This window comes from Schistocerca gregaria, chromosome 4 (assembly GCF_023897955.1).
Source record: "Schistocerca gregaria isolate iqSchGreg1 chromosome 4, iqSchGreg1.2, whole genome shotgun sequence".
Lineage (NCBI taxonomy): Eukaryota > Metazoa > Arthropoda > Insecta > Orthoptera > Acrididae > Schistocerca > Schistocerca gregaria.
The window spans coordinates 284,539,043-284,563,067 of record NC_064923.1 but is presented as its reverse complement, the minus strand read 5'-3'; the positions used below and the strand labels follow the sequence as shown (position 1 = coordinate 284,563,067).

At 40.3% G+C, this 24,025-nt stretch overlaps 1 protein-coding gene across 2 annotated transcripts in view; it reads left to right on the top strand.

Moving 5' to 3' along the window:
- The window catches only part of LOC126267209 (uncharacterized), a 42,836-nt gene that overhangs the window by 13,480 nt on the left and 5,331 nt on the right, over positions 1-24,025 (top strand). Inside the window, exons 3-5 of one of the 2 annotated variants that reach the window (XM_049972181.1) lie at positions 1,519-1,814; positions 15,158-15,340; positions 16,860-17,159. In XM_049972181.1, coding sequence (XP_049828138.1) covers positions 1,519-1,814; positions 15,158-15,340; positions 16,860-16,884 — 504 coding nt within the window. In that variant the 3' untranslated portion in view covers positions 16,885-17,159. Of the gene's footprint in view, positions 1-1,518; positions 1,815-15,157; positions 15,341-16,859; positions 17,160-24,025 lie in introns of those variants that run through there. The other variant, XM_049972180.1, reaches the window with a different exon arrangement.

The window sequence follows — 24,025 nt, the reverse complement described above, 5'->3', positions numbered from 1 at the left end:
TAGCCATGCTGTCTCCTTCGCCGCCCATAACTGCAGAAGTGTTGCTGGTGCGGGATTTAGTGCACGAACTGACCTCTCGGTTGTTTCTCATAATGTTTGATGAGGTTGCGTCGGGAGACACGGGTGGCATTATCATTCGCTCGAACTGTCCAGAATGTTCTTCAGACCAGTCGCGAACAATTGTGTCCCGGTGGCACGGCGAACTGCCGTGTACAAAAATTCCGTCGTTGTTTCGGAACGTGAAGTCCACGGATAGCTCCAGGTCTCCAGGTGGCCTAGCATAACCATTTACAGTCCATGGCCGGTTCAGCTGGACTAGAGGATACAGTCCCTTCCATGTCAACACAGTCCACATCATTATGGCGTTGCCACCAGCTTCCACAGGGTCTTATTGACAACTTGGATCCATGGCTTCGTGGGGTCTGTGCCACACTCGAAGCCTACCATGAACTCTTAGCAACCGAAATTAGGACTCTTCTGATCCGTCCACGGTTTTCCAGCCGTCCAGGTTTCAAAGAATTTTGTCGCGAGCTTAGAAGATACGCTGCAGGCGATGTCGTGCGTTTAGAAAAGGCACTCGCGTCGGCCGTCATCTGCCATAACCCATTAACGCCAAATTTCGCCGCACGTTTACTGTAGTCTGACATTGATTCCTGCGGCCATTTCACGCAGTGTTGCTTGTCTGTTAGCAGTGACAACTCTACGCAAACGCTGCTGCTCTTTGCCGTTAAGTGAAGACCGTCGGCCGCTGTGCTGTCCTTGGTGAGGTGTCATGTAACGTGTAATGCCGGAGCCCGCCCGGTTGGCCGTGCGGTCTAGGGCGGGAAGGAGCGCCTTGGTCCCCAGCAAGAATCCGTCCGGCGGACTTGTGTCGAGGTCCGGTGAGCCGGCCAGTCTGTGGAGGGTTTGTAGGCGGTTTTCCATCTGCCTCGGCGAATACGGGCTGGTTCCCCTTATTCCGCCTCAGTTACACTATGTCGGCGATTGCTGCGCAAACAAGTTCTCCACGTAAGCGTACACCACCGTTATTCTACCACGCAAACATAGGGGTTACACTCGTCTGGTGTGAGACGTTCCCTGAGGCGGGGACGGAGCCTCTCCGTCGTTTCTAGGTCCCCAGCTAACATAACATAAGGTGTAATGCCTGAAATTTGATATTCTCGGCACACTCTTGACATTGTGAATATTCAATTCCTTAACGATTTCCGAAGTAGAATATCTCATGTTTCTACCTCCAACTACCATTCCGGGTTCAAATTTTGCTAATTCCTTTTCACACGAATCAAGTGAGTACAAATGACAGCTGTCCCACGACTCTTGTCACCTCAGCGTATTGTATTTCGATGAGTGATTAAAGTCCACCTTTCTGATCTCTGCCTGGATCTAAGCAGACGGGTGGTATCGGCAAATTTATCATTTTTAGGATTGACGCTAGCTGGCGTCCATTTAAGTCGAATTAAGCCTATTTAAGGAAATGTCCCTCAAGACAATGTTAATACTAATTTCTCTGTTGCACAGGTGATGAAATGTGGAGGCGATGATCAGGAGGGCTATTTTCCAGTAGTCATAACGAAATGCGCTGTGGATGACAATATGAAATGTAGCGCAACGAAACAGGCTTGCGTGCCGGCTGAAGAGTCGAGATGTGTTCCCCGCAGCGAAGATGAGCGCTTGTTCATATGTCGCGGCGAGGGGAACTTCCCCGACCCGTACAACTGCCAGAAGTACCACATGTGTCCCGGAGAGGGCGAGATTTCTCAACCTGCGTCTTGCAGGGGAAACTCTGCTTACAATTCTCTCAAAAACGATTGCAGGTGAGACACCAGTTTTCTGCTACATTTATTTCCTGTCTAACTTTCTTTCATTGCCAACACTACTCTACTAATTCATACGTAACGTTATCACTAGAAATCATCTTTTTTACTGCTTTTCATACTATGATCCGTGATAAAAGCCATTGGATTCAACGATTCGTATACAATTATCATTCTAGTGTAGATAGGTTGAAGTGATGCAGTTTCGTCTGACACCTTAATAATGGTTGTTATCAGATATGTGGTCAAATATTCTCTGCGGACGATTAAATTTTGGAGCACTCTTTTTTGCCTCACAGTAGACCCTGTCGGTGTTCTTGTACAACTGACCACAGAACACAGTATTTTAGTATGGAAATTATTATTTAGAAACTTCCCTCTCTTGTTTCATCACAAACATCACACGCTAAAAACACGTTATGCTTAGACCTCTCACTCTGTGAATTTCAAGTATTTACAGAACTGTAGGTTATGAACATAAACTTAATTCTACATCACCCACACCCTCTCCCGCCCCTACTTGATCTTTTGGAGAACATCACAATACGACCAAATAGGTGTTAACTTTCTTTGATGAGACTTCTGGAGGTGTGGGTAACACTTTCACAGGTGTAGGCGGAATCAGTCTGTCAAGTGAGATATTAATTGGCACGCCCTTAATATTTACAGTGAAATATTGTTTGTCGTTCCAGGACTTCATAGGGTTCTTCGTAGTGCACTAACTCTGCTTTCACTTTATCCTTACTCACAAATACGTGAGTCACATTACATCTACATCTACATCGATACTTTGCGAATCACATGTAAGTATCTGGCAGAGGGTTCAGAGAATCACCTTCACAATAACTCTCTGTTATTCCTCTCTTGAACAGCGTGCAGAAGAAACGAACGCCTATATATTTCCGAGCGGGCTCTGATTCCCCTTATATTATTATCATGATGGTTCCTCCCTTTGTAGGTCGGCGCGAACGAAATATTTTCGATTTCAGGAGAGAATGTTGGTGATTGTAGTTTCGTGAGAAAATCCAGCCGCAACGAGAAACGCCTTTGTTTTAGTAATGGTTATCCCGTATCCTGCAACACATCCGTGACACTCTGTCCCTTATTTCTCGATATTACAAAACGTTTAGCCCTTCTTTGAATTTTCTTCATGTACTCCGGTAATTCTAACTCACATCGCGCAGCAGTGCTCCAAAACAGAACGGACAAGCGTAGTGTAGGCAGTCTCTTTAGTAGATCTGTTACGTTTTCGAAGTGGCAATAAAGCGGAGTCTTTGGTTTGCTTCCCTACAATGTTTTCTACATGTAATTTCCAATTTAATTTGTTCGTAATTGTAATACCTAGGTATTTAATCGTATTTACTGTCTTAAGATTAGACTGACTTATCGTGTAACCGACGTTTAACAGATTCCTTTTAGCACTCGTGAGGATGACCAGACACATTTCATAATTTCGACACAATTGCTATTTTTTGCATCACATAGATATCTTATCTAAATCGTTTTACAATTGGTTTCGAGCTTCTGGTGGCTTTGCCAGACGATAAATAACAGCACACTCTACAACTCCGAATGTCTCCTAAAACAGAAGGACTGTACCACTGCCTTAGAGAACGCCAGAAATCATTTCCATTTTACTCGATGACTTTCCGTTAATTACTAGGAACTGCGACCTCTCTGACTGGAATTCACGAATCCAGTCGCATAACTGAGACGATATTCCATAAAAACGACATTTGATTGCAAGACGCTTGTGATGTACGGCCTCAAACGTCTTCTGGAAGTCTAGAAATACGAAATCAATTTGAAATCCCTTATCTACAGCACTGAACACTTCGATTTTCAGACCTTTAGTAACAAATATTGTTTTCCTGTTGCTTGTGGGAACATACTGAAGTTTACCCATAAGTTGGTGTAACTGAGAAGTGACCACTGATAAATTTACTAGTAGTTCAAAATCTTAAACATAGCAGCGAATCAGCAACTGCATCAATTTCAAAATCTTGAAAAAATCAGACAATCAGTTGCAAAACAAAGGTTTATTAGCCCTTGGCCTACGTTTCGATATTTCTAAGAATATGTTCTTCAAAAGAAGTGGGCCCTAAAAGTGTATACAATCGGTTACAAAAATTATTTTTATAAACATAGCAAAATATTAATAATAGAAAACAATATGTAAAGTAAGCGCATTCACTTGTTATAGCACACGGTGCTAAATTACATTAGCTGAAGCCGAGAGCCTCTTCTCACACATAAAATAATACAAAAACCGGATACATCACATGCCATTGCTCAAGTCGGCAGTTAGGTTACATCCAGCGTACCTCATGACAAATGCCTAAATGTATTCACACCCTGTTAAAGGCTGTTGTCTACATAAAATTATAATAGGAGTCAAAGGATAAAATATCTGCATAATTTAAGTATACACAAGTCAACTGTTCCAGTGTACAGGCTCAAGCGACCAGGAAAAATTGGCTTGCAGAGGGCACTGAATACATGCTCGTAAGAACTACGCCTTGCTTGTGTTAAATAGTAGCATATAACATTAAAATAAGAACGAAATTTCCTCTACAAGACTATTAAAAATGCAATAAATTTACTGGTATACATTACGTATAAAATTTCCCAACACATTTGCTGACAGAGTAATGCTGTACATAAATTCAGCGTCCAGAAGCTAGAGTTCTATTTACATAAGACCACCATTACAAATACATGGGAAAAGAACAGCAAATATGTGATAAAAGAGCGTCACTAAAAACGAAAAGTTCCGCTTAACACTACAGAAGCTTAAGCGATAAGGAAAATTCGAAACCGGCCGAAGTGGCCGAGCGGTTCTAGGCGGTACAGTCTGGAACCGCGCAACCACTACGGTTGCAGGTTCGAATCCTGCCTTGGGCGTGGATGTGTGTAATGTCCTTAGGTTAGTTAGGTTTAAGTAATTCTAAGATCTAGGGAACTGATGACCTCAGAAATTAAGTCCCATAGTGCTCAGAGCCATTTGAACCAGTTTTTTAATTTTTTTTTAATTCAAAAGCTGTGGGCGCTATGTAGATGCACGTAAGACTGCGTCTGCTGGTGTTAAGTAACAGAATTTTAAACTAGAGCAATATGTTAATCACTTATAGAAGGCCAAAAATAAATGCAATAGTTTTAGAGGAGGTACGTTGAATATGAAATTATCTCTAAAACATTTATGTAGGAAAGTGGTACTACACGTAAATTTAGTGTGCAGGAAATAACAAATCTATTACAAAAAATAAATTCTCTTACAAAAACGGTGGAGGAAAACATAAAAGGATAAAGCTAAATCACAACAACAAAATGAGAACCTTCTGCTTATCTGAACCAATACCATTTTGGAATATCAACTGTAGGAGCATGTGTTCATAAGGCCAAGAAAAATTAAACTCAGAGAAATGTAATGTCAGTAGCTCAACAGTATAGGAAAAACACTTTTAGGAAGGCGTCGAATTCTTTGATATTTGCGGAGAGCGGTAAACACAGATTATGTGACGGTGAGCAGCGGTTTAACTCCATCAAGGAAGTGTTTACTTGCGAGTTGCAATTGATTGTTCACAATGTTCTTAGCAAGATGTTTATAAATTTCTTGTTCTTCTAATAAATCCAATTTGCAGTCTTTTACTTCCTTACCTAAAACTACGGTTTCTTGTAATTCCCTCGAAGAGTCGTCAGAAATAAATGAATGTTCAGCAAATGGAAAGTTATGCACATTCCCTCCTTTCTTATCCAACAGATGGTCCGTATATCTGGCTTTAATAGCTTTAACAGTCTGCAATATATAACAGCTAAGCAACCTTTACATACGATTTTATAGACGCCTGACTTTCGGAAAGGATACTAAATTTTTGTTCAATTGTTCGTACATAAGATTACTTTACAACCGTGTTTTCCAGGCAGAAGACTGCCAATCTTGTTGGAAGAATTACCTAAAAATGGAATCGGAATGAACTTGCTATTTACCTCTTCGTTACTGTTCAGTTTGTTGTCATCTAGTGTTGAAAATTTTTATATTTGTCCTTTTATTGCTAAGTATTTGGTCGACTACGTTTTGTCTACAATCATTATTGCTATCAACAGTCTTAATCAGATCAATTTCTTTCTGAAAATCGGATGGGGGAAGTTGCGCTGTTCACGATTTATTGCTTAACGAAAATACGGAGCTTTATGAGACTGTGGGTGGGAAGAATGTGGTGGAATAATATTATCACAATAGGTTGTCTTACGATGAATAGCAAAAGTAACACTGCCGTTCTGTATGCATAATTTCAGATTAAGGAAATTTAGGTCGCCGTTCTCCTTTTGAATTTCTTTTGTAAATTTAACTTTCTCGTTGGGTTCCGTTGAATGTGTTAAATAATAATTCTAGGTCAGTTTCATTGAATTCAAAAATTAAGTCATTCACTCATAAAACCGTATTTTACTCACTCATTCTCACTTAGTTTTGAAGAAGCCACCTTCAACGAAGTTAATGAAAATGTCAGCCAGATAAGGGACTGCCCATGCTTGCGCACTACTTTCAACAACCTCATCAGCTCTGTAATTTGCATCTCAGTTAACTTTTTATGCAGTAACAGATTCTTTGCAAATGATTTCAAGTGCCACGTCGATTGGAACGTTCGTATACAGGCTTGTAATATCAAAGGACAACAACCCAGTATGAGGAGGGCATTTGAGCATTTTCATTTTACGAATCAGATCTTGCCTATTTGTAACGGAAAAAATACTGTCTAAAGTAAAATATTCCTTGAGTTTACCTTGTAAACGCCTAGCTAACTTGTGGTGAGCAATCCCTATACTGTTTACGGTCGAGCAGATCGGATGGTGGTTATTGTGAATCTTGAACTGGCTTCTTAAAACGGGAGGTTTTGGATACATGTTCACTAATCATTTTTCCCCGGAATTTTCCTACAGGTTTACAATATTATTTAAACGTTCCCAATTTCTTTTTTCAGGTTAGCAGTGGGATCTATACTAATTTTAGGATTCCATTTTCCTCAAAAAACTGTAAGGTTTTGTCTACATATTCATTTTTGTAGGGAACGACAATTGTATTGCCTTTTCGACTTTAGTTATTAAAGCTTTATTATTTTTCAATTTACGATTAATATTATTGATCACTTTCGTTTCTTTAGTGCAACTGCTACTCATAGCTGTCATTTCTTTTTCTATAATGTTTCATTCATGAGCTATCCTAATTTGTTGAACCTTATCTACTTTAGCACGGTCTATACCAACTTGAAGGTCAACCACAAAATCAACTGTTACTGTAGAGTTACAAAGACTAGGGGCTACTTTATACACTGAATCTTTTTGTAAATTTAGCCCTTCTTCCTCCGAAATGTTAATTTGAGTTTTCTTCAATACTCTTTAAAAATTGCTGCTGTGCTCTGTTATTTAATGTAACTTTATTACTATTAATTGGTATACTGTTCTTTAGTTTTGACAATTTATTTTTGTGTCTAAATTCAATTTCATATTCACGATTAGACAACCAATCGTTGATACCGTTCCCGATAACACCATTCAGATTTGGTTAAAACGAGATATAAATCGTAAGTTTCTATATTCAACATATCGTTTTCAATGGCCAAACCTGTTTTTAAAATTTTGAAACTAATGTCCATATACTTGGTGACAACCTTTGCTATCTGACCAGGCACTTACTTCAAAATCTTAAACATGGATGTGAATCAGCAACTTTACAAACCTGAAAAGGTTGAAAAAATCAACCAACCAGTTGCAAAGTAAAGGTATATTAGTTCATGACCTGAGCTTAGACATTTCTAAAAATATCTTGTTCACAGGGAGTGGACCCTAAAAATCCAATATAACTGGTTACAAAAATTGTTTTACGAACATAGGAAGGTATTAACAACAAAAAGATATTTGTGAGGTAAGCGTACTCACATGTTACATTACAGTATTTTCATTTCACTAATCATACCTTGCCTATTTTCAACGGAAAAAATACTATCGAAAGAAAAAAATTCCTTGAGCTTGCCTTGTAAATGCCTATCTAACTTGCGAGCACTCCCTGTACTATTTACAATCGGACGGGTCGGATGTTGGTTCTTGAGAAGCATGAAAGGGGGAAATGTGCATAATTCCTCATTTGTGAACATTTCAGACCATTCTCCGAGGGAATTACAAGAAACCGTAATTTTGCGTAAGGAAATAAAAGGCTGGAATTTGGATTTATTAGAAGAACATGAAAGTTATAAACATTTTGCTAAGAGAGACGGTAAGATTTTGAACGGGCAGTTGCAACTCGCTAGTAAGCATTTCCTTGTTGGATACAAACCGCTGCTCACCGTCACATAATCCGTGTTTAACGATCTCCGCTAACATCAGTGAAAGTGCCGCCCTCCTTGAAGTGTTTCTGCTCTACTGTTGAGCTACTGACATTACATATCACTGGGTTTCATTTTTCGTGGCCTTATGGACATATGCTCCTACAGCTAATATTCGAAAAATTGTATTGGTTAAATTAAATAGAAAGTTCTCATTTTTATGTTGTAATGTAACTTTATCCATTTCAGTCTTTCCTCCACACTTTTTGTAATAGAAGTAATTTCTTGTAGTAGAATTGTTATTTCCTGCACACTAAACCTAAGTGCAGTGTCACACCGAGGCATAAATAATTTACAGATAATTTTATATTTAATGTACCTCTAAAATTATGACATTTATTGTTGGTCTTCTATAAGAGATTCGAATGTAAAATTGGAATTTAAAATTATGTTACTTACACCAGCAGACGCAGTGCTTACCCGCATATATATAGCGCCCACAGTTTTCGAATTTTCCTTATCGCTTAAGCTTCCATAGTATTAAGCGGAATTATTTCTTTCCAGTTTATTTGCTCTTCTTTCCCCATGCATTTGTTATAGTGGTCTTTTGCAGACAGAACTCTAGCATCCGCACGCTGAATTTACGTACAGCATTACTCTGTTAACAAATGTAATTGGAACTTGTATAGTAATATACACCAGTAAATTTATTGCATTTTTAGCAGCCTTGTAGAGTAAATTTCTTTCTTACTTTAATGTGAAATGCTATTATTTAATACAAGCAAGGTGTAGTTCTTGCGCGCATGTATTTAGCGCCTTCTGCAGCGCAATTTTTCCTGGTCGCTTGAGCCTGTAAATTCGATCAGTCTTTGTCTATGGCGTAGTGTATACTTAAGCAAATATTTTATCCTTTGACCCCTGTTATAATTTGATGTTGACCAAAGTCTTTACCAGTGGGCGGATCATTTAGGCATTTATTCTGACGTAAGCTGAATGTAAATTGACTGCCGTCGTAAGACATGACATGCACTGTTTCTGGTTTTTATATCAATTTTATGTATGACAAGAGCCTCTCGGCTTCAGCTACTGTTATCTACCACCATGTGATGTAACAAATGATTACGTTTACCTCACAAATATTTTTCTATTATTAAAATTTACTTACGTTAGTAAAAATAATTTCCAGGGCTCACTCTTTCTGAAGAAAATATTTTTATAAATATCGAAAGCTGGGCCAAGGGCTAATAAACTCTTGTTTTGATGCGCCGTGTAGCATCTCAGCAGCTGTTAAGTTAGTTTCTTCGCTTGAAGAGCAACCCAATTCCAGCGTATTGTAGGAATAATGTCAATCCATTTATTTTTACCATGTGCCCTGATGGCTCCTTTCAGTATTGAGTAGAATCTCTCTATTTGATGGTGGATGATATGCCGTTGTTTGAGTTAATTTATGGTGACAGATCTTAACAGATGTACAGAATAGATTTGACTGGAACAGTGCTCGTTGGTCTGTCACTATTTGGTTTGGTGCTCCAATTCTAGTGATCCAGGAGGTTATAAAACGCTCGTGCCACAGTTTCTGCTCCAACATCACGTAGTGTAATGACTTCCGTCTAGTTATTGAACCTATCGATGCATGTTAACCTCTTCATGTGTTCACCTGAAACAGGCAATGGACCAATGAGATCTGTGTGTACCACCTTAAATCGTTCATCTGTTCTTGTAAACTGGCCAATAGCGGATTCAATATCTCTAGTCACTTTGTTCTTTTGGCGTTCTATGCATGATGTTTGCCCAGTTTGAATGTCTTATTTGATGTTTGACCAAATAGATCTGCGTTCGACTAATTTCTCAGAAGGCTTAATACTAGCGTGTGTCATATTCTGATAATGCTGAGAATCGGAGTATGTAAATTTCTGAGGAGTGTAAGGATAATTGTAACTTGTTGATACATCGCACCATAAAAATCTTCCATTAGGAGTTTCATGCGGTTTAAACTTCAGTGAGGTATGAGGTATAGAGCGAAATTCCTCGAACTCTTCACCACTTGAGAATCTGCTATCTTCTAATAATCAGTTGGAACCACTTCTTCCAATATGAATACGCTGTCAGCCACACTATTTTCTTTTCGATAAATGTGTCTCATATCTGTCGTAAATTGATATGAACTGTAGATGACGCAGTTACATAGAGGCTGCCTTATCGTTTTGTTGTTTAACCTCCTTCAAGGAGGTACTCAGAATACTTTATTTCCATGTACGTGCTGAGAAGTTCCCTGTCATCTGTTGAAAATCTCTTCAGGGGCGGCGAGAACTTCTTGGAACAGAAACCAGTTGCTTTCCATACGCTTTTTCCTGCCTGTTGTAGCACTGCACCGGCTGCAGAATTTTTTGCGTCTTCAAGTAATGCAAGATCATTGTTTGCATTCGGGAATATTAAAGGAGCTATGTTTGCAACATCCACTTTGCACTTCTCAAACTGCTTTATTGCATCTTCTGTCCGCTGTATGCTTCTTTTGTCGTTTTTCTTGGTATTCCTCATGTAATCATTTAGAACAGCTTCACGTTCTACTTCGGTCAAATTACACTATGCATCGGAAACAGTATTTTAGATTCGCAAATATTATTTGGAAACATCCCTTTCGGCAAAAGAAAAATATCGTATACTTAAAACAAAAACAAATTGATTAGTCTGCTCCCTCCAACCCCAGCTCACCGATCACAAAAAAATACCAAATTGATACGTAGACACCATATTTCGCGCATTTCAAAGCGTTATTTGTTTTCTCTTTGGGAACTGTAGGTTCTGAACATGAACATAACCGTACAGGCCCCCTAACGTGTAATGAGATTATGTTTCGTGAAAAGAATATCAGAACAGTTTGCTTTGCAAGGTAAAGTATGAAAGCCGTTCATTAGAAAACGTCTTTCAAATCATTTACCTTAATCGCTGACGATATGTAAAGACACATTATTGTTTGGGTATCATGGCAGAGTTTGAGTAGCGTCCCAGAGTAGACGAGCCGGCAGAGCACACTCGGGTGCATTGGGGCTAGATGGACCACAAAGACGCAGCATGTACATTTCGATGGCCGTCTGATGCTTAATTTCTATTGCAAACCTACAGAAGTACATGGTTAGATTTTGGTTTGCAAGCATGGATTAGCGTAATATTTCTTTCGCAGAGTTTTCAGCTTTGTAGATGTACCGTATTTGTGATCAAATATAAATCACCTGTTCAAAGCGATAGGCGTAGTTCTATGTTCAAGGATCAATACCAGTATTTTATTTGTTCCGTGGATGTCACCCAAGACAAGCTGCCCTGGTACTTATTGATTGTTACTGCAAGAACTTAAATGATTAGTGGAACCGCTCTCCACGTGGTCCGCAAGAGGAAAAATGTAGTCTTGCGTACTGCCCTTTGTAACTTCTTTATTGAATGACAAAAAGAAAATACTTTTAATTAATTTCAGTTGTTTGATTTCATAATCATTTATGAAAATTAACGTTTTGCTGGAAAGTTCCCTTGTATTTATGTTTTCTTGCTTAGACTGGTAAATGATTTGGACACAATAAACTAGACACGTTCTGCCGTCAGTAAAATTGTTTTTCAGATAAGCCTTCATCAGCAGAAATATTTTTAAATTTTTTACATGCACTTTACAGCAAGCGTAATGTAGGTCTGTGTTGCTGAGAGACCTTCGAGAAATCCTACTGATCCTGGATGTTCGGAGTGATTACTGTACTTGTTTATTGTTCATTGAGAGTAGGCGTTAGACCATACAGAATGGGGTGATACATTCTCATTTGACAATACCTCTCTACAAAAAAGGTACTTGTTGTAGATCTTATCAGGAAAAGAGTGTTTGTTGATTCTAATGTTATAATCATTTGAATACTCGTTGCGATACTAAGTTCTTTCTTGCTTCTGACTCTAGCAATGAAACATCTACATCTACATGATTACCCTGCAATTCACATTTAAGTGCTTGGCAGAGGGCCCATCGAACCACAATCATACTCTCTCTCTACCATTCCACTCCCGAACAGCGTGAGGGAAAAACGAACACCTAAACCTTTCTGTTCGAGCTCTGATATTTTATTTTGATGATAATTCCTACCTACGTAGGTGAGGCTTAACAAAATATTTTCGCATTCGGTAGATAAAGTTGGTGACTGAAATTTCGTAAATAAATCGCCACGACGAAGAACGTCTTTGCTTTAATGACTTCCATCCCAACTCGCGTACCATATCTGACACACTCTCTCTCCTATTAAGTGATAATACAAAACGAGCTTCCCTTTTTTTTTACACCCTTTCGATGTCCTCCGTCAATCCCACCTGGTAAAGATCCCACACCGCGCAGCAATATTCTAACAGAGGTTGAACGCTGTAGTGTAAGCTGTCTCTTTAGTGGACTTGTTGCATCCTCTAAGTGTCCTGCCAATGAAACGCAACCTTCGGCTCGCCTTCCCCACAATATTATCTATGTGATCTATCCAACTGAAGTTCGTGATTTTAACACCCAGGTACTTAGTTGAATTTACAGCCTTGAGAATTGTACTATTTATCGAGTAATCGAATTCCAACGGATTTCTTTTGGAGCTCATGTGGATCACCTCACACTTTTCGTTATTTAGCGTCAACTGCCACCTGCCACGCCATACAGCACTCTTTTCTAAATCGCTTTGCAACTGATACTGGTCTTCGGATGACCTTACTAGACGGTAAATTCTTGTTAAACCTTATATTTGGTCTTTCACCATTTTGTATTTCCCGCCACTCTCATTTTTAAGCGTTTTCATTCCCTTTCACCTGCTTCATTTGCTACATTTTTATATTTTCTCGTTTCATCATTTAAATTCAATATCTCTTGCGTCATCCTATGATTTCTATAAGGTCTTAAATAAATATGGTGTTAATTATGGGAAGAAACTGATTAAAGGTATGTCGCAAACATACATCAAGTTATGTGGCAAAAATCGGACTCAGGAAATATGATACGTTCTATGTACCTTCACATTTCAGGCAAGTGTAGTGGACATGCAGGCCGGAGTGGCCGGGCGGTTCTAGGCGCTACAGTCTGGCACCGCGCGACTGTAACGATCGGAGGTTCGAATCCTGCCTCGGGCGTGGATGTGTGTGATGTTCTTAGGTTAGTTAGGTTTAAGTAGTTCTAAGTTGTAGGGGACTGATGACTACAGAAGTTAAGTTCCATAGTGCTCAGAGCCATTTGAACCATTTTGTAGTGGACATACACGAATCCATAGTTGCTCCAAAAATGTCACGGTTTATACATACTATAATCTCGTAACTGACCAGTCATTTCATAAATAAGATAAAAAAATAGTGTGACCCTCTCATGTATCCGTTAATTTAAGAAATTATATTGATCAGTTACGAATATGTACTTGCCGCAGCCATCTACACCCACATTAGGATGGCAAACGCTACGGTGCTGTGCACCCATAATCTAAACAACAGCACTCATTCCTGTTAACAGTACTGCTGTTACATTTTAGCATACAGAGACAGAGAAAAAACTCGCAACACCAAGAAGGAGTTTAGCGCCATAAGCAAAAGTTGTTAGGCATCTTTCTATGTCTGAAATATATGTATTCAAGTTTCGCGTCAGTCGCACGAGAGTGGCGACATTATCGCCACTGTGGACTTGCACATCAAGTTTGCTTCAAATACACGCTGCAATGACGGTGAGCGTTAGCTTCCTTTGAGATTGGACGTGGTGAGGTGATGTTAGTCAAGAATTCTTTTAATGTGCCGAGGACTCCAGTAATAAAAACTCGCTGAGTTTGAACCAGGTCGTGTAATGAGGCTATGAGAAGCGGATGTTCCATCAGTGGTATTGGTGAAAGACTTGACAGAAATGTGGCCACCGTACATGATTGCTGGCGGCGGCGGTCACTAGAATGTACGGTTGTAAGAAGACCGGGATCTGGACGGCCAAAGAGAGAGAAGACATGGTCGGCGTATGGCTCTGGATCATCATATTGCATCTGCGGCGGCAATTGGAGCATTAGTCGGCACCACAGAGACACAACAAACTGTTTACAAAAGTAAATCAGTTGCTTCAAGGACAGCTCCCAGCCGGACGCCCTGTAGCGTGCATTCCATTGACCCCAAACCACCGCAATTAACGTTTTCAGTAATGTTAATCGAAAGTTCACTGGAGGTCAGGGTGGAAGTCTGTTGTGTTTTCTGATGAAAGCTGGTTCTGCCTCGATACCAGTGACGGCCGCGTGTTGGTTATCTGGAGGCAAGTTGTCTGTGTGCCTGACAACTGGACCTACACCTGGAGCAATGGTGTCTGGAGCAATTTCGTATGACAGACAGCAGGAGCACTCTCGTGGATATCCCATCCAACCTCACTGCTAATTTGTACGTCAGTATGGTGGTTAGACATGTTATGCTTCCTTTCATGAACAACATACCAGGTGGTGTTTTTCAACAGGATAACGCTGTCTCATTTACCGCAGTTGTAACCCAACATGCTCGACCACCAGATCGGTCTCTAATCTAGCACATATATTCTGTCATCGGAAGATAACTCCAACGTCATCCACAAACAACATTAACTGCCCTTGTATTGACTGACCAAGTGCAACAGACATGGAACTCTAGCCTACAAACTTTTATCAGACATCTGTACAACATAATTCATGCCCGTTAGTATATCTGTATTCAATATTTTGGTGGTTCTCCAGTTATTATTACACCAGCATTCCAAATTTGCAGCGGCTTATCTTCTATTACAGTAACCTGCAATCTTTCTATGTTAATCACTGCAGAATGGTACCTGGAGAAATACATTGCCGAAATTTCATTACTCTACGATAATTTTTATTTTGTTATTTCTTCTTTGTGTTACAGATTTTTCCTTCAGTGTATATGAACTTGCACCTTTAAAAAGAATTTATAGATCTGTTCATTCTGTCCAAGGCAAAAGGCCGCCTAATTTCAAAAATAAATCGAAAGTGTTAATATAAAATTTTTCTCTTTTCATTTAATCAGCCTCAAAATATCGGATCGCTTCTGTACTGAAGGACCCATCAAAGCTTGTGGTCAATCAGGCCAAATGGGCATCGTCGAAGAGAATCCAGCCATGTACTACGCGTGCAAGATGCACGGAGGCGAACTCGTCCCCGAAGTGTATGGATGCCCCGAGGACACCACCTTCGACCTCAGTCTTAAAAGGTGGGTTTTCTTTTGTCATACTCTAATGGCGATTTCATCAGATCCAGTTGTGTATGGGGAAGAGATGCTGACCATCATGACGAGCTACAGACTAGTTATTTAAACTGTAAATTTTCACTGTTCCCTTGCCCTCCCACGATAATGACTCACCTTTGCAAGTCAACCTTTACAACGGAAGGCCGTAAACTGCGATCAGCCACACTATTTTTGAATGGACACTTTATTTTTTCTTATCTAATTTGAGTCCTATATCCAATGCCAACCGCCAACGAGGATTTCTTGTAAAAATTTCAAGAATTTCATATATTCGCCCTGATGTTGTCAAGCCATCATAAATAAAATAACCTATAAGGTTACTTACTACTGTAACTGTATAACCCCGGGTTTCATTTCATAAAATTGCCATTGGCATTAAATTAATATTCTTTTGCGATCTGGACAACTGTGAGCATTAAAGCTGGTCAATAGTTCTCCTCTCTCTCCAACTATGACTCAATCCTCGCAGTCTAGTTTTAGTTTTTAGATTATTTGATCTTCTAGCATTCGTCTTAAACATTTTCTCATCATCGTAACTCTGGAAACGTGAATCATTTCGCACAAATGCCAGTCACTAAACAACGTAAAAAAGATGTTTGTTTCATTACCTTACAATTATTTTGGTAGACATCCCCTTTAATCTGTCAACGGTTGAGCACAAATTCTGCAATCACGCAATCTGTGAAATTATCTTCATCGAATTCCAGAGCTTGTGCATAAATTCGTAATCATTGTTGGTCGAACATTCCAACCGAGTACCTTGAAGGTAATTGGTTTCTTACGATATGAACCAACTGTAGTTAGTGAAAACGAGCACCGATTCTGTGAATGACATACACTTTGCGTGAAATCGATTTCTTTTGAAGAGCAAATGAAGACTTTCCTAAGTTTACAATCCATTTTTATTCCGCATGGTCCTAGGGCACTGGCTCTTGACGCCTCGAATGGAAAAAAAATTCAGTCTCCATCAATATACCATCTAGATTTCATTGTTCTGCTACTTTATTTTTGACGGATGAGCTATGTTCCGTGCGCAATTGCTCCACGGATACTTAAAATGAGATTGCCTGTAGCTAATACACCCTTCTCCACAGTGATGTGAAGTGCAGACTGCACATGGCTGCCACGATATGTTTAAGAGTTTCCTTTCGGATTTGTCATGCCGTATTGCTATCTGAAAGACTTCGTAGGTATTCATATTCGTTATTGCAAGTAGCAACATGATGTAGTAATTCAGGTGGATTATACACGAAGCTACTTTTAAAGCTCATCTTTTCATTCCAACTATTTGTAGTGTGTTAACCACTATTAGGAATTAAATAGGTAGTAACAATGATTGTCCAGTACAATTTATTATAATCATTACAAAAAAGATCTAGTGAAATTTGCAAAACACATAACGCCAAAATCCTTTCACATCTAGATACTTTCACATCTCTTCTGTGTCATTATTTTTCCCTGACTAAAAATTCTCATTTTCCAGATGTGTTGAGACTGGAGAGGACTAAGTTATCTTCGAGGACGCCTAAGTACCGCGGTGCCAACTACATCTACAGTAAAATTCTATTTTTAAGCGAGTTCGGCTTATTTGATTCTGGTTAAATTCAGCATTCAATTCGATTCTGTTCTCTGCTCTTAAATTTTTCTGAATTCGTGATATATGTTTTGCATTAATTATTCATGTATAGTAGTTGTTCACTTAATAATTTGTTGAAGAAATGAGTTTCTAAAATTATATAATCTAGGAAGAGATAACAGAGTAAAAAGTATTTTAGTTGTGCAATTTTAAAACTATTTACTCTCCGCCTGTGTTTCTGATTTTGTACGAGGTCTGCTTGGAAGAGAACACCGCCACATCCTTGGTAGCACCACTCGGCGTTTCCCTCGCCCAGATTTCCATTTCTCCATCTAAAAGCAACTCACCTCTCTGACTAACACAGTAAAGTAATATTTAGAACTATCTCTCAACAGAAAACGAGTAAAGAACCTACATCTCCTGAATACACAACACAAAGCTTGAAACCGACTGAAACTGCGAAAAGTACTGACAGGCCGCACCTGTTGTCAGCATTCTTATACGATTATCCTCTCCTGTAAATCTCTCGTCCACCCCATCCAAACTTACACCACCGGTGCCTGGATTTATGCCTCACCTAAATTCTATAAGTCACTTAAAATCCTGGAAAGACATGCACTCTACCTCATCTTCTATATATGCCTACGTTCCCCAACTGGCATCCTACCAACCCATTCACCTCACACATCTTCTTGTCTTTCTAGAGCACCCTTGGATCCTATACATTAATCGCAAAACCACTTACCAGCACCCAATTTTCCACGCACTAATAACCAATCCAGGTACCCTGCTGCTCCATTACATCCATATTTCCATCACCTCCAAGCCTTACTCATCCTCTTTCATTGAAATTTCAATCAACTCCCGCTCCCCAACTATGAACTCCGTCCCGAGATATATCCCTCTTTTCAACCCTAATCACAAGGATCCACCTCACACCACCTTCCCTTTTCTCCTTCCCCCTTCTTCCACCTTGCTGCCTCCTAGTGGCTTCTACAGGATCCCATAGTCATATTCATCATTCCACCTTCATCGCCAATTTTTCCCATGTGTCACACAGCATTATCAATACAAGAAAATTCAAATGGCTCTGAGCACTATGGGACTGAAGAGCTGAGGTCATCAGTCCCCTAGAACTTAGAACTACTTAAACCTAACTAACCTAAGGACATCACACACATTTATGCCCGAGGCAGGATTCGAACCTGCGACCGTAGCGGTCGCGCGGTTCCAGACTTAAGCACCTAGACTTGCTCGGCCACTCCGGCCGGCTTGTCATTACAGCATGGCATCATTAACACTCATCAGTGACTGTATTTTAACTATAAAATAAAAGCGTCAAACTAGTCGTAAAACTCATCAGTGTTTTCCATCGATGCGTGTTTTACAAAATACTCGTTTATTGTCACTTATTTTTATGTAAACATTGTCTATATCGTCCACCAATGTACAGGTTTACAAAATCGTGTGTTATTGTCATCTTTTGTATATTTTATCCATCTTTAAATACAGTTTTTGTAAGCTTTAGCTGAAGAGCGGTTTTTGTCCGCTGCCAGCTGTTCAAGTTGTCGGAAATGAAATATTAATAAAAAAAGAAGAAAAAGATCAGTGGCTATAGTTATGGACGTACAATTGCGCAAGGGAATGTGGGGTTTACCAATGAGCGGACTGAAGTGCTTTGGCGAAGCTGAGTTTGTGGTAGGTATGAGCTAGTGTAATGCTGAAGTATACTTTAAAACTTGTAGTCAACAGCTGCGTCTTCAAGTGTTATCAAGACGTCGTGTACTGGGTTATATGGAGAGACGGCGCTTGGCCTGATGGAAGTTCCTCGTTGGCACGGGTTCAGTTGGCCTTTGTTCCCGTATTAGACGGCGACATTTATGTGGCTCGCAAAATTAGAATGTTTAGCGCCTTAGTAGCTGTTACATTGAGAAGGCGTTGTCCGCTGATGGAAAGTTTAATTATGTGGTTGAACAGAACTGAGCTTTGCTTCGGCATAATGTGGGTGAGCAGGTGCAAGTCTGTAAAACTTTGAAATGATTGTGCTATTAGCCTATCACAGCAACGGTTCACTATCAGTTTGTTAATGGACGGCTACTGGTAAAGCGTATTGCGTTTTTGAACTAAAGTAACTACGGAGTAATTTTGCAGCGCCATTAACTGATGCTGTGAATGTTTTATTTATAGATGGGTTTTCCATTTATGGAAATATTTTATTAATTATAGAAATAGCTATTGTGTTGTACAACCCCGAGCTCGAAGTGGGTTGTGGGCTTGTGTAATCATTTTGTTTGTGTTCATGTATGTTCGTTTCTTGTTTTCCGCACCAGACTGTAATCAGAATGTTCATGATACGGCAGGCAGTCAGTGTTGGCATAATGTGGGGCTTGGAGGCGTGTTGTCACCCATTTGTGACAGCCTTTGTAATTAAAAGTGTTTTTCGGTTGCAGACATTATTTGATGTAAAAGATTGTAATAAAAAGTTGTGAATTTAAAACTGTACGATCTGACTGTGTTCCTATGCACTCCCGTGTTTGAATATAATTTTATCCTTTCTCTTGTGTATTTAGTTTGAACGAAATCAATCCTAAACACACTGACCAGCTGATGATGCTAGTCAGAGACACGAGCGGTGCATGTAGTAGCAGTGACCGTGTGTGGAATGAGGAAGGCGCGCGAGCTATCTCAGTCTGACGACGGCAGATTCCCAGAGGCTCGGAACGAGCCTTTCGGAGTCTGCACAACTTTTTGGGTGTTCAAGGAGTCCTGTGGTGAGTGTTTTCAACGCATGGCGAAACCAATGTGAAACCACGTCCTGACGTCATGGAATTGGGTTGGTTGGTTGTTTTGAGGAAGGAGACCAGACAGCGAGGTCATCGGTCTCATCGGATTAGGGAAGGAAGTCGGCCGTGCCCTTTGAAAGGAACCATCCCGGCATTTGCCAGGAGCGATTTAGGGAAATCACGTAAAACCTAAATCAGGATGGCCGGACGCGGGACTGAACCGTCGTCCTCCCGAATGCGAGTCCAGTGTCGAACTACTGCGCCACCTCGCTCGGTCACGGGATTGGGGGAGGGGGGGGGGTCACCCCTCATTATAGATGTCGGACGTCGTGGGCTGGGTAGATTGGGTAAACAGGACAGACGATGAACTGTGGTGGAACTAACATCAGACTTTAATGCTGGTCTGAGTACAAGTGTGACTGAACACACGGTACACCTAACACTCTTAGAAGTGGGACCCTTGGATGTGCCACGATATCCGCAATTACTACTGAAATGGGCACGAGACCATCGGCACTGGACGTTGGCGCTGTGGCAGAGCGTTGCATGGTATGATGAATCCCGATATGCTCTTCATCACACCGACATGTGTGCCCGAATCCAGGGGAACAGCTCCTTGACTTCTACACTGTGCCCTGAAACAAGCTGGCTGTGGGCATCCATGGGGACAGTGCAGCTCGTGCAAGGCACCATGCAGGCCCAGGAGAATAGTCCACTGGTTGCAGACCACGTACACCCCTTCAGGACAATCATATTTCCTGACGGCAGTGACATTTTTCAACATGAGAGTACACTATGTCACAAGGCCAGAAGTGTGACGGAGTGTTTCGAGGAACACAGTGGTGAATATTAGCTGATGTGGTGGCTCCCAGCTCGCCAGATCTGAACCAGATCGATCACACCTGGGATGTGATTGGACGTGGCATCAAAACTGATCGCCCCCGCCCCGTAATTCACGGGGATTAAATGGCTAGTGTGTGCACATGTGGTGCCAACTTCGACTAGCGACCTACCAAGGCCTCATTGCTTCCGTACCACAACGCATCGCCGCTGTTATCCGTGCCAAAGGTGGACATACTGGCTGTTAGGTGGTCATAACGTTTAGCCTGATGAGCGTACATATTAGGCAATGTCCTGACTTATTCATTAATATCCCAGCCAAAATCACTTAGGAGGTGGTGGTGGTAAGTACCTGTGGGACCAAACTGCTGAGGTCATCGGTCCCAAGGCTTACACACTACTTAATCTAACTTAAATTAACACACACACATCCGCGAGGGAAGACTCGAACCTCCGATGGGAGGGAGCCGCGAGAAGCGTGGAAAGGCGCCTCAGACAACGCGGCTACCACGCGAGGTGAAATCATTTAGGACAGAAACCTGAAATTTGGAGATGATGTTGATATACTGTAGGCATCGTTTAAAAAGGGCTTTTTCGAATTCCCCCCTAAGGGGATGAAATGCAGGATGAAGTTTTTTGAAAATATGTCACTATTAATACAATTTTGAAGCTAGATTTACGGAAATTGGTATTTGGTTTCTCGGGCAGAAATACAGAAGTACATGTTTCGGCATTTTTAGAAATTTAATCCATATGGGGGGTGCAATGTGAAACAGTGGTGTTTTCCTTTTTTGTTTTTTAATAAATCGTTATTAAAAAACAACTAAAGAATTTTTATAGATATATCTATGAAAATTGTTATTCTACGTCTCAGTTACAAACAAAAACAATTGTTTTTTTTTTTTTTTTTTTTTTTTTTTTTTTTTTTTTTTTTTTTTTTTTTTTTTGAGGCGTTGAGCCCCCTCCACATGAATCAAGGACCTTACCGCTGGTGGGGAGGCTTGCGTGCCTCAGCGATACAGATAGCCGTACCGTAGGTGCAACCACAGACAAACGTGTGGTTCCTGAAGAGGGGCAGGAGCCTTTTCAGTAGTTGCAGGGGCAACAGTCTGGATGATCGACTGATCTGGCCTTGTAACACAAACCAAAACGGCCTTGCTGTGCTCGTACTGCGAATGGCTGAAAGCAAGGGGAATCTACAGCCGTAATTTTTCCCGAGGACATGCAGCTTTACTATATGGTTAAATGATGACTGCGTCCTCTTGGGTAAAATATTCTTGAGGTAAAATAGTCTCCCATTCGGGTCTCCGGGCGAGGACTACTCAAGAGGACGTCGTTATCAGGAGAAAGAAAACTGGCGTTCTACGGATCGGAGCATGGAATGTCAGATCCCTTAATCGGGCAGGTAGGTTAGAAAATTTAAAAAGGGAAATGGATAGGCTACAGTTAGATATAGTGGGAATTAGTGAAATTCGGTGACAGGAGGAACAAGACTTTTTGTCAGGTGAATGCACTGCTATAAATACAAAATCAAATAGGGGTAATGCAGGAGTAGGTTTAATAATGAATAAAAAATAAGAGTGCGGGTAAGATACTACAAACAGCATAGTGAACGCATTATTGTGGCCACGGTAGACCTGACGTCCACGCTTACTATAGTAGTACACGTTTATATGCCAACTAGCTCTGCAGATGACGAAGAAATTGATGAAATGTATGATGAGATAAAAGTAATTATTCAGATAGTGAAGGGAGACGAGGATTTAATAGTAATGGTTGGCTGTAATTCGATAGTAGGAAAAGGGAGAGAAGGAAACGTTGTAGGTGAACATTGATTGGGGATAAGAAATGAAAGAGGAAGCCACCTGGGAGAATTTTGCACAGAGCATAGCTTAATCATAGGTAACACTTGGTTTAAGAATCATGAAAGAAGGTTGTATACATGGAAGAACCCTGGAGATACTAAAAGGTATCAGATAGATATGTAATGGTAAAACAGAGATTTAGGAACCAGATTTGAAATTGTAAGACATTTCCAGGGGCAGATGTGGACTCCTACCACAATTTATTGGCAATGAACTGTAGATTACAACTGAAGAAACCGCAAAAAGGTGAGAATTTAAAAAATATGGGACCTGGATAAACTGACTAAACCAGATGTTGTACAGAGTTTCAGGGAGAGCATAAGGGAACAATTGACAGCAATGGGGGAAAGAAATACAGTAGAAGAAGAATGGTTAGCTCTGAGGGAAGAAGTAGTGAAGGCAGCAGAGGATGAAGTAGGTAAAAAGACGAGGGCTAGTAGAAATCCTTGGGTAACAGAAGAAATATTGAACTTAATTGATGATAGGGGAAAATACAAAAAATCGGTAAATGAAGCACCCAAAAAGGAATATAAACGTCTCAAAAACGAATTCGACAGGAAGCGCAAAATGGCTAAACAGGGATGCTTAGAGGACTAATGTAAGGATATAGAGGCTTATCTCACTAGAGGTAAGATAGATACTGCCTACAGGAAAATTAAAGAGACCTTTGGAGAAAAGAGAAGCACTTGTATGAATATCAAGAGCTCAGATGGAAACCCAGTTCTAAGCAAAGAAGGGAAAGCAGAAATGTGCATGGAGTGTATAGGGGTTCTATCCAAGGGTTATGTACTTGAGGAAAATATTATGGAAATGGAAGAGGATGTAGATGAAGACGAAATGGTAGTTATGATACTGCGTGAAGAGTTTGACAGAGTACTGGAAGACCTGAGTCGAAACAAGGTCCCAGAAGTAGACAACATTCCATTAGAACTACTGACAGCCTTGGGAGAGCCAGTGCTGACAGAACACTACCATCTGGTGAGCAAGATGTATGACACAGCCTAATACCCTCAGACTTCAAGAAGAACATAATAATTCCTATCCCAAAGAAAGCAGGTGTTGACAGATGTGAAAATCACCAAACAACGACGGCTGCAAAATACTAACGCGAATTCTGTACACACGAATGGAAAAACTGGTAGAAACCGACTCTCGTGGAAAATCAGTTTGGATTCCCCAGAAATATTGGAACACGTGAGGCAATACTGACCCTACGATTTATCTTAGAAGATAGATTAAGGAAAGGCAAACCTACGTTTCTAGCATTTGTAGACTTAGAGAAAGCTTTTGACAATGTTGACTGGAATACTCTGTTTCAAATTCTGAAGGTGGCAGGGGTAAAATACAGGGAACGAAAGGCTGATTAAAATTTGTACAGAAACCCGATGGCAGTTATAAGAGTAAGGAACATGAAAGGGAAGCACTGGTTGGAAAAGGAGTGAGACAGGTTTGTAGCCTATCACCGATGTTATTCAATCTGTATATTGAGTAAGCAATAAAGGAAACAAAAGAAAAATTCGGAATAAGAATTAAAATCCATGGAGAAGAAATAAAAACTTTGAGGTTCGCCGATAACATTGTAATT